General features: G+C 45.5%; 1 protein-coding gene across 1 annotated transcript in view; it reads right to left on the reverse strand.

Annotated features, from left to right (window-relative positions):
- Positions 1-8,426, reverse strand: part of LOC126335373 (phospholipid transfer protein C2CD2L) — a 568,714-nt gene extending 560,288 nt beyond the window's left edge. The window contains exon 1 of the mRNA XM_049998583.1: positions 7,657-8,426. Coding sequence (XP_049854540.1) covers positions 7,657-8,244 — 588 coding nt within the window. The 5' untranslated portion in view covers positions 8,245-8,426. The remainder of the gene's footprint in view (positions 1-7,656) is intronic.
- Positions 8,427-12,236: the final 3,810 nt, after the last annotated feature.

The following is a 12,236-nucleotide window of genomic DNA, read 5'->3' on the forward strand; positions in this document are numbered from 1 at the left end:
CAGCTTTACTTCCGCCACTACCTCGTCTTCTATCTGCTTACGTTGCGAGACTAGTCCTCCTGGCTTATTTATGGTATTCTTTATGCCTTTTTTTCCTCAGTTCCGCACCGTAAAGTTCTGAAATTTTCTGTAAATGTGACTTTCTCCCAAGTCAGTGTTTGTGTTTGTGAAAACTGCCAAATTGTATAGTGACTCGTGTTTCACAATAAGACAATAGGTCACGTTATAAATTTTAGGCTTAGTCTATGGTCAGGTTGGAGGAAGACAAGGACATAGTATGTTCAGCCTCACGTTGTTTAGAAAAGCATAATGGTTTTCAAATAAACCTTGTCTGTGGCCGCAGACTTACATATTCCCAATGAACGTTTTATTAGACAGACGAAAGCTAAACATCGTGAAGTATGCAGCAAATGATGTACATATGCAGACTGAAGTGACAAACGAAAATTGGTACCAAGGATGGGATTCGAACCCGGGTCTTGGGCTCATTATCACATGCGACACCCACTACGCCACCCTGGCATAGTGCCTCTGCGCACTACCTCTGCCTACCCCAGCACGATCTCTCCTCAATCCAAATTCCCATTCACGCCTCACCTCACTTGGTTCCCGCCATATTCTAATTTCGGCCTCGGTACGAATTTTCATTCGCCGCTTCAGTCTGCGTATATACATCATAAATGTCTGAGACTTGCAAAGATCCCTGCAACCATAATTTCATATGCAGTAAATAGTTTGACTTTTAGAGTTAACTTAATTGATGGTTTTACGTTCTACTATAGAGTTAAAAACGGACATTCACAAATATCAGTCTCAATATACAATAGTTCCCCCTCGCTTTTATCAGTCATGAAATAATTATGAGTAAATACCATTATCAAAAGTTGGGCCTTATTCTCTAGCCTTCGCAGTATAGCGCCTACTCGCGTGTGGAGTTTTCCGACAAATTCCCGGGGCAGGTGATCCTCTAGTATGTCGCAGATCCATTCAAGCAGCCGCAGCTGAGAGGAACAAAAGCAAAGCTCCACAAAGGACGTTAGGCAGGAATGCGGGAGGGGAAGGTCGCAGCTTTCTCGGAACCGTGGCCGCCAAAGTACGTTGCTCTCTGCGGACTATCGTGCAACTATTGACGGCAGAATAGCTCCCCAGAAAATCTCTCTGCAGTCTACCTGATAAAAGGTGGACGAGAAATCCTTAAAATTCCGTCCCCCCACTACTTCGCGTGAATTAGCTATTATTATTTGGCAGGAAGTCATTTAGCCAGAAGCAAAAAATATTTCTGGGAGAGTCACTTAATAATTTTCTTATCACAGACGAAATTTCTTGCGTTCAGGCAAGATCACTGTTCCTGTGACAAACTCGTCTATAAACTTACGCTAATATCATTCCTTTATGTGGTGCAAACAACCAATATTCGTCATCCAGCTGTCAAAGGACCTGGAGTGCATGCCAAAGTCCACCTTGAATCTATAGAGTTATGTCGCATATTTGATACTAAAAATCACTTCCAAAGCCGTGAAATTTTTATAAGGTAATAAACTGAACGCATTTCCTGATAATATAACAGCCATAAACCGTCCTAGCGCAGTAAGTAAAGATGTGTCTTCGCCCCAGATGTGTGTCAGTGACTGTCAGCTATCACGCAAATAGTAAGGACAGCGCTGATTTTATGGTCCTCCCGCATCCAGCGAGGCACACTGAAATTCACATTGCTCTGTTTGCTGCACAGCAACATCTGGCCATCCTATGACATTTATTACTCCTAGAGCTTAGATACCTTAACATGTTATATTTGAGTAGACTGTTTTGTGCATACGGAGGAGATACACTTCTACGAGTTATCCAGTTGCATTAAGTTTCATGTTTAGTACCTGAAGATGGGAACATGTTTAAACACGGCAAAAAAATTCTTCTGGTTCGTTGACCGCATTGTCAATATATAATATTGTCCGAAATTTCGGCCACTTGCAATAGTGGCCGAAACGTCGGACAATTTTATAAATTGACAATGCGGTCAACAGACCAGAAGAATTTTGCTGACAGTGACAACGGCCGCGGAAGCCTACACTTACATGTTTATACTTACAATTTGTAGCAAACAATCAAACGAACTGTCTAAATGGTAATCCTTTCACCGCCGGCTGGTGTGGCCGAGCGGTTCTAGATGCTACATTCTGGAACCGCGCGAACGCTAGGGTCGCAGGTTCGAATCCTACCTCGGGCATGGATGTGTGTGATGTCCTTAGGTTCCTAAGGTTTAAGTAGTTCTAAGTTCTAGGGGCTGATGACATCAGCAGTTAAGACCCATAGTGCTCAGAGCCATTTGAACCATTTTTGAATTCTTTCACCATCTGTCATATTTTATGTTCTTGTGGATATGTCTTTTCGAAATTAGTTACACTGCATGTCATAGTAAATGGCAAAAACATCATATTCCTTGTAATTCTTCATGCTTTCCCGGCGATCTGTTGACATCTTGGATATTCGGGAATCCAGCCGGATGTTCGCGTCGTTCTCGCACGTTATTTCAACAGCGTGCGAGAATGACGCGAACATCCGGCTGGGTTCCCGAATATCCAAGATGTCATCATATTCCTTATTTGACATTATACGGACACTCACCCCAATGTGGCAAATTTGGTACATTAGAGTACCAAGTGAAAGTATCATGTACATTGTCAACTGTTTGTCACCAGGACCAAAAACTGTTGCAACCCAAATAGTACATTCGTTTCATATTCTAATATACCATAAAAGTGACACTAACATGACTAGGTGTCCTTGTATATTTAAATAAGTAGTAGGATGTTAGTGACAATGCAACCAATTTTGAAAGGACAAAAATGAGTCAACTGACAAAGGCTATAAAGCCGAAACTGCAATAGTGTATCATGATGGAAATAAAATAACATTCAAACGGCGAAAGCGTAATCGTTCGCAAAATGTTGCGTAACTGACTCCTAATAATAAGAAAATCAGTCAACTAAAATAACATTAATAACTTCGTAATCGCTAAGGTTGGTTAGAAAGGTCATTGATCTAGGATACTCTTAGCAGTGGCAGTTGTGTTGACAGTTCGATCGGCGCGGTCTATTGCCCCACGGATTTGTAGCAGTTCTGAAGCGAATGCCGTGAAGCGTTTCCTTCAGTTTAGAAACCGAGTTGAACTCACGAAGGCTTAAGTCAGGAGAGTTCAGCAGGTGGTACAGCACTTAGCAGCTCCATCAGTCAAACAAATCTGTAACAGTTTGCTTTGTACATGCTTGAGCATTGTCCTACAAAATGATGGTCAGGTCCTGCAGAAAGTGTCATCACTTCTGTCTCTAAACTGTTCGTTTTTGGAACACAACCTACGACCAGCTTAGAGACAAAAGTGATGGCTCTGCAGGACCTGGCCATCATTTTGCATGACAATCCTCAAGCACGTACAGTGCAAGCTGTTGCTCATTTGTTTGACCGAAGGGACTGCTAAGTGCTATACCACCTACACCCCTGACTTAAGCTCTCGTGAGTTCAACTCGGTTTCTGAAGGAAACACTTCACGCCATTCGCTTCATAACTGCTACAAATTCGTCGGGCAATAGACCGCGCCGCTCTAACTGTCAACACAACTGGCACTGCTAAGAGTATCCTACGACTTCTACATCACTGGCAACGAGTTATACACAATGCTTGTGACTACTCTGAAGGTCAGTAAAACTTTGAAACACTTATCTAATTTGTACGAGCTGTAAATAAATAGTTGCCACTATTAAAGTTCCAACCCTCGTGTTAGATACCATTTGAGTAAAGTTAACATAACAAGTACTAAAGCGATCAAAAGTAGTAGAAACGTGGACAGTGACATGCTAAATTCTGCGTAAATTTTTCTGCGAGCTCGATGACGGAACGTACAGCGGGAAAATGTACGGGATATTTTTATAGAAGACCCACTTGCCTATGGTGATTCGATATACGGATATTCATATGTAAAGTTTATTGAAAGCATGCTCAATTAACTTGACAAAATCTACGGTTTTGGCTGCTCTGGCGTTGTTCGCAATCAGTTTAGATTGATCTTAGCCAGTAGGGTGGTAGTATACAGTAGCCAGTGAGGATCGCTGAATCAAATGATTTCTTTTGGCAGAAGATGCGAATTGATTATATTAGTTTTCGTTTTGGAGAGCTCCTGAATTACTGATTTTCGTGTTTCCTTATTGACTGAAAAAAAAAAAAAAAAACTGCTACATGTACTGACAGACTGACCTGTTGCGAATCCTTAGGGCTAGATTAGGGTGCGACAATCTGATTGTGAGTTGGTGAAGCCAACGAATCTCGACACGAAAATACGATTGCCATTATACATAGATGTTTAGCGTAGCTAGAGATATACATTCGTCATTGCAAATAACCTTCTTGTATGCCTTATTTCCGAGTTTGTCGAAAATTCCGACAATGTGGTTACGGTTTACGTAACAGAATAAAATACCAGCTAAGTTTCTTTACGTACCATATGATATTATGAACAAGCATTCTGACTGGCCATCGACAGCCGACTCATGATTCGTCGTATTCCGTTCTCATCGTTCAACAAGCGAGTTGTTATCAACATCGGCACGCGACGTAGGCTGCCGACACTAAGTATTCAACCAGCCAGCAATGAGCCTTTCTTAAGAATAACTGCCCGACTCTGTTGGGCCTGGAAGTATTCTGTTTCATGATTGATGTACTACTTATCTTATAAAGGTGAATAAATGCGCTAGTCTTCAGCAATCTGATCACCGTTCGTTGGTGAGACAGCATTTTACTGAATACCTGGCTCGACACTGGTTCTATTATTTTCAGTGTACTTGTGCCCACAACCCTTTGCAGCACTGTGTACATAAGTGAACAGAAAATAACAGTATTATTCATCCCCCACTGGACACCGTAAGGTGGCTGGCGGGGGACAGATACAGATACAGACCAAGAGCAGCATACGCCTAACGGTAGCGGCTTCACTGCACCTGTCTTTTTCTCGGGGAAATTTGGGGAAAGGGTGGAAGGAAACAGGCAGAGTTATTTTGTGCTCGGGCAAAGTAAATACTATGAAAATAAGCATCTTTCGTGGACTGAACTATTCCTTCTGTAGAAATAACGGAAGAGTAAAGAGAAAATACGGCCTGGACATATTAGGCCCCAGATCATTCCAGAACGTCGTTACCCTTAAGGTTCACAATCTATCCCCACACGGCAAGAACGTCGGCTCTCTGAACTCAGTTGTTCTTTAATCATACTCCTAATTGGTTCACTTTGGCACATGCGGGCACGAATACTGATTTCTTTCGTACGTGCGCCCCCTATGGAACGTATTATGTCCTGCATCACTGATGAGACGTTTGTTTACATATCACGTAATAAGAACTACACAACCGTTCATGAGTAGACAAAGCTGAATGAAAGGCAGGCCACATCATTCAGCCCTTGAGTATTTGTTTACTCGCCATTTAAAACACAGCTATCATCACTGAGCCATTTGATTGTTCAGTTCGAGGTTAAATGTACGTCATATGGGAAATGTATCGGCTGTGGTATAATTTACTTCCGTCCCCCCCCCCCCCCCCCCCCAACTTTAAGAGGAGGTGATCGTACAGTCCGAAGCGGAAGAAGCAATAGCGATTGTAAATACCATAGCGGCCAGTTGTGTATTTTGCGTTGTCACATTTGCTTCGTTTCATCTGGATCACGCTTCTCATGGCAGATGTTTAGTCATTATCACTACAGTGTCGATAAAAACCGAAATTATAATAACGTTTATATGGACAAGGCTGATACCTTTCTAGACACACAGAAACACCGACCAGTTGGCTCAAACTGAGTATGGAAACAATTTCAGTTAAGAAGTAAACTACTGTAGAATGCAGTTCGTCAGACAGTGTTGATGAAATACAATTCATGTGTATTAACACAAAACATTCAGCTTTTAGAGCAATGGAAGTGGGTTCCCACTAAATATCAGATAAAATGTGTATCCACTACTGTAATATACCTGCTTCTGTCCTATTTGAGGATGCTTCGTACTATTCTCAACAGTATTTAGGGGGTTAAATCCTCATTTGGTTTTGAAGCACTTTTAGTAGCCATGTTTGCAGTCAAAACTGTTGGATTTCAGGTCTGCCTGATATGGGCTTATATAAACAAGAAGTTGGTTGTATATAAAACCCGACTTTGCATGTGGGTGGTTTGCAAAACAGGTGGATCTGACATCCAATGAAGTTTAATTCCTGTAGCCTTCATTCAGGAGAACTGATGTTATGACTACAACAAAATAGAAAGGAAACGACAGTGACCCACTCGCTGAGAAAGTCACCTTCTCCTCAATTCCAGAGACCCTACACCGTCTACATTTAGTCACGCAGAACTTAGAGGTAATGTTCTATCACATATTAGCGAACCTGGTATCCCTTGGAACTGTGTCAGGACGAAAATTGTAGCTCCCATTGAGACTTCGCCCATTTTGAAGATGTGGAACTCGAAATTATAATAAATCATACAAAATATGAATAAAAAAGACTTCTTTATTTTCGTTTTTGGGTTTTATTGTTTTAGTTTTTTAAAAGCATTTGCAAGCAATTACGAAACTTCAGAATAGACAACATTTACTTTTTTGCATACTGTGTGGTAAGAGTATAAACTGCTTTTTCGAACTACGAGTTCGTCATATAAGGCCAACATACAGTTGACTATGCAATAAACACACTAATCGTAAATAAATTACAACGTACGTGAATGACTAACTTTGATTCGCTTAAAGTGAATACGTATGTCGGTGGGGTTCCGTGCTATAATGGGTATGAGCGAGCTCCGACCAGCTGCCGAATATGTGAGAACAGTAGCTTCAACAACATTATTTCGCATAGTCTTAATCAGCTAGGTACCCGGACGATTCGTATGAGTTTGTAGTACTCAAAAACATAAGTCAGTCAACCATAAATACGACTTTCTCAATATACAGGATAGCTATTAAAAGCGACTGCGAGGAAGAAAGCATAACAGCACATTGTTGTGTATCCAATATTTGTTTATATTTATGTACACGGAGATACAACATACACACGGGGAAAACAATTTGTCTCATGCTTTAAATGCCCTTCTATTGAGTAAAAACTGTCAGAAACTGCAATCGTTCATTTACACAGCACACCACAACATTTTCTATTTCGCAGTCGGTTTTGACAGAAACCTGTACACTGTTGTTTACAAAAATATATAGCTTATGTCCGTCCAGATGTCTGAGGATAGTGTGAGAATTTGATGTAAATCGGCCAAGTACTTTTCGAGATCTTTGCTAACAACGCTTCCCCTCTACATATTAGTAGAGGGTATAGGTGATATTTACTGTACACACACACACACACACGCACGCTTGCTACGCACGCAAGAGGCGTGCTCGTACACACACACACACACACACACACACACACACACACACACACACAAACGCACGCGTGCTACGCACGCAAGAGGCGTGCACGTACACGGACAAGTACACACACACACACGAGAAAAAACGCACACTGAACGCTCCCAGCTACAGACATATGGAACACCCCCCGGCTACACATGAACATTGCAAAGCCGCTCAGCTGACGCGAGCCGCTGGGACAACCTTGAGCGGAAGGCGGTAGGCCGACTCACCTCGGCGACGGACTTCTTACAGAACTCGTTGAGCGAGTGGATCCAGACGTTGAGGATTTCGTTGACGATGACGAGGTCGGTGTAGAGCCAGTAGAAGATGTCGTTCACCCACTGCACACACTCACTGTCGGGCCCGGTGGCGATGGGCGGCGGGGCGACGGAGGGCCGCAGCGGGCCGGCGGTCGCGGCTCCAGAGCCCTTCTTGGTGGACAGCCTCTTGCGGACGGGCGGCGTGGGCGGCACGGCGGCGGCGCGCGGCGGCACCACCACCGGCTTGGGGTGCGCTTCCTTGGCTTCGTCGCTCGCGGCGACGGCGGAAGCTGCGGCGGAGACGGCGGCCGCCGGCTTATCGGCCGCGGCGCCGGCCGGCGCGCTCAGGAAGCGGCCGTACACGTACCTGCCGATGGCCAGCACGCACAGGCCGAAGATCATCCAGCCGAACATGAGCATCGCCACCGTATCCATGGTCGTATCGCCGCCGCCTTCGAAGCTACAGATCAGGTCGTCGATTCTGTCCGCGAGGTCGGCCATACTGCCCCATAGCTGCGACAGCCAGTTCCAAATTGGCTCGAGAATGAGATCAGCCATGTCTATTAATAGGCGAGCGGGGCGCGCGGTGAAAATAGACGCCTCCCGGGGCGGCGGGGCGAGATCGAGTTTCGGCGGCGGTGGCGGCGGCGGGCGGGCTGACGGCCGTGTGCCAAGCCGCGCCGAGGCGAGCGCCGCCGAGCCGCGCCGCGCCACACCAGCGCCGCCCGCGGCCGACGCGCCAACTCGCTCGCCGGCTGACACTTGGCGCACACGTGCTCGCGTGCCTGACGCCGTCACTTCCAGGGGCGCAGCAACCGGGTCACCGGCGAAATAAAGCGCTATTCGTACTCTCCTCAGTACATTCTACTACAACATTCCTCTGCAAATTAATGTACAGGGTGGCGCATTAGGCAGTAACCCGCCTCTCCTTTGAATACGAATGCGGTATTTCAACCACCGAAATAAACAGCTACAACAATGCACCGTTGCATGCAGTAATCGATTTTTATCATTCTTCTGCAAGCATTTCAGTTTATTTCATTGGTGAAATTAGAAGTTTCTCTCTGCAGTCTGCAAAATGACTTTCTACATTACTGGCCTTTAAAACTGCTACACTACGAAGATCCCGTGCTACAGACGCGAAATTTAACCGACAGGAAGAAGATGCTGTGATTTGCAAATGATAAGCTGAAACTTCCTAGCAGATTAAAAACTGTGGGCCGGACCTAGACTCGAACTCGGGACCTTTGCCTTTCGCGGGCAAGTGCTCTACCAAATGAGCTACCCAAGCACGACTCACGCTCCGTCCTCACAGCTTTACTTCTGCCAGTACCTCATCTCCTAACTTCCAAACTTAACAGAAGCTCTCCTGCGAAACTTGCAGAAGTAGCACTCCTGAAAGGAAGGATATTGCGGAGAAATGGCTTTGCCACAGCCTGGGGGATGTTTCCAGAATGCCAGGAAGTTTCATATCAGCGCACACTTCGCTGCAGAGTGAAAACCTCATTCTGGAAATGATAAGCTTTTCAGAGCATTCACACAAGGTTGGCGCCGATGGCGACACCTATAACGTCCTGACATGAGGACCGATTTCTCATACACAAACAGCAGTTGACCGGCGTTGCCTAGTGGAACGTTGATGTGATGCCTCGTGTAAGGAGGAGAAATGCGTACCATCACGTTTCCGACTTTGGTAAAGGTCGCATTGTAGTCTACCGCGATTGCGGTTTATCGTATCGCGACATTGCTCGTCGCGTTGGTCGAGATCCGATGACTGTTGGCAGAATATGGAATCAGTGGGTTCCGGAGCGTAATACGGAACGCCGTGCTGGATCCCAACGGCCACCTATCACTAGCAGTCGAGATGAGAGGCATCTTATCCGCATGGCTGTAATGGATCGTGCAGCCACGTCTCGATCCCTGAGTCAACAGATGGGGACGTTTACAAGACAACAACCATCTGCACGAACAGCTCGACGACGTTTGCAGCAGCATGGACTATCAGCTTGGAGACCATGGCTGCGGTTACCCTTGACGCTGCATCACAGACAGGAGCACCTGCGATGGTGTACTCCATGAGCAACCTGGGTGCACGAATGGCAATACGTCAATTTTTCAGATGAATCCAGGTTATGTTTACAGCATCATGATGGTCGCATCCGTGTTTGGCGAAATCGCGATGAACGCACATTGGAAGCGCGTATTCGTCATCGCCATACTGGCATATCACCTGGCGTGATGGTATGGAGTGCCATTGGTTACACGTCTCGGTCACCTTTGGTTCGCATTGACGGCACTTTGAACAGTGGACGTTACATTTCAGATGTGTTACAACCCGTGGCTTTACCCTTCATTCGATCCCTGCGAAACCCTACATTTCAGCACGACAATGCACGACCGCATGTTGCAGGTCCTGTAAGGGCCTATCTGGATACAGAAAATGTTCTACTGCTGCCATGGCCAGCACATTCTCCATATCTCTCACCAACTGAAAATGTCTGGTGAATGGTGGCCGAGCAACTGGCTCGCCACAATACGCCAGTCACTAGTCTTGATGAACTGTGGCATCGGGTTGATGCTGCATGGGTATCTGTACCTGTACACGCCATCCAAGCTCTGTTTCACTCAATGCCCAGGCGTATCAAGGCCGCTATTACGGCCAGAGGTGGTTGTTCTGGGTACTGATTTCTCAGGATCTATGCACCCAAACTGCGTGAAAATGGAATCGCATGTCAGTTCCAGTATAATATATTTGTCCAATGAACACCAGTTTATCTTCTGCATTTCTTCTTGGTGTAGCAATTTTAATGGCCAGTAGTGTATTATTAGTGACCATGAACAGCTAATGATTTGTCTCGATGATGACGACGATGGAGATGGTTTCGGCGCTGATTCCGATAACAGTGAAGATGGAGAGCTGGATGGAATTGCGCCTATGTCGCCTTAAATTGGCGAGTAAAAAGCTACGAATATTAGTTATTAATTGCATTACTGTCAGAAGAAAACCTAGAGCGAGAAGTTACTACTTCGATTATTATTTAGTAAACCATGCTCCATACTGTTTTCTAGTTATCAGTCATCATCAGATACTTATTTCCTATTTTTCTTCGCTCCGTTATCGAAAGCGTGTGCTTTGCTACACTTGTGTCTACAGTACTATGTTGTTGTTTATTTGCTGTCGTTGTGGCAACAACTCAAAAACGAATTGTCATTACTAAGTTGCTTATATTTATGAGATGGAACGGAAATCCGTATAGTCTGCATCGTGTATAGAGGCTGCTGTTGCAACATCGCTATTGCAGAATAGCCGACCTAACTTGACATAACAATGCAAACTGTCAAGTGCAATGTTTCACCTGTGCAGGTACAGCAGAACGAACTGAAATTTTGGACGCATGTCTGAAAACGGGTTAGATTGAGGAAACTCGCGAAATTTTAGAGGCCCAGTATCATGTTGGTTGGTTGATTGATTTGGGAGAGGGGACCAAACAGCGAGGTCATTGGTCCCATCGGATTAGGGAAGGACGGAAAAGAAGTCGGCAATGCCCTGTCAAAGGAACCATCCCAGCATTCGACTGAAGCGACTTAGGTGCATCCTGTAAAAACCTAAACCAGGATGGCTGGACGAAGGTTTGAACCGTCGTCTTCCAAAATGCGAGTCCAGTTGGGAGGTGGCTTGAGCCCCCTCTCATATTTCTATCGTACTCTGAGTAATTCGATTTTTCTCTCTAATTGCATGCGGTGAAAAGTTGCTATTCCTTCACACGCGGACTTCCCACACAGCTTCTCTCATCACCCGCGTGGTCCGGTGACAGGCGGGTTCTGCTGAGCTTGAAAGGGTTAAGCCAACGGGTGTGAGGGAGTCGAGTGGATGCTTTCCAGACGCCGACATTGTCATAAGAGTGGGAGCGACACGTCCACACGGGCCTGAAGGAGCGGCTGGGCTACAGATTCCGTTACTTCCCAGAAACTTCGTGAAAACACTTTCTGGCGGGCTACCAGCGAGGCGTGGGAATGAGTTGTGTTCCCAGGCAGTCATGGCGGGCAAATTCCCGCGTTTTCTGCAAAATCGTAACTGTGATTGGCTTGCTCAGGGCATAGCTCCGTGACGTAGCAAAATCGGCGCAGAAATTGCCGCCAAGAATCTCCATTGGTGGAATGGTAGTGCTTCGGCAATAGAGTGGAATTTTCCGCCGGTTTTCGAGTTGCTGATTGGCACGTTTAACCACGGCCACTGTCGTGGGGGCGGAAATGTTCGGTGTTCGGTTTGTACGGGTGCTCTTGAGGTAGTCGGCTCTCGCCTTTCGGTCGGGGTAGGTTTCAAGACTGAGCTCTCGCTGCTCTGGACAGCCTGCCTTCCGTTGGCTGTCTAATATAGTTTCATTTTTAATTGTAACTCTTTGACAAAGTTGCTGAGGTTTCGACTTCAACGTAACTTTCTGAGCACAGTTGGCAATTGAGCGTCCTGCGTACAAGCGGCCTATGTTGTCCGTCTTGAGCAGTTTTGGTTAAAGTTGGCTGTATCGGAGTTACTGTGTGACTTTACTTGT

This window comes from Schistocerca gregaria, chromosome 2, assembly GCF_023897955.1.
Source record: "Schistocerca gregaria isolate iqSchGreg1 chromosome 2, iqSchGreg1.2, whole genome shotgun sequence".
Taxonomy (NCBI): Eukaryota; Metazoa; Arthropoda; class Insecta; order Orthoptera; family Acrididae; genus Schistocerca; species Schistocerca gregaria.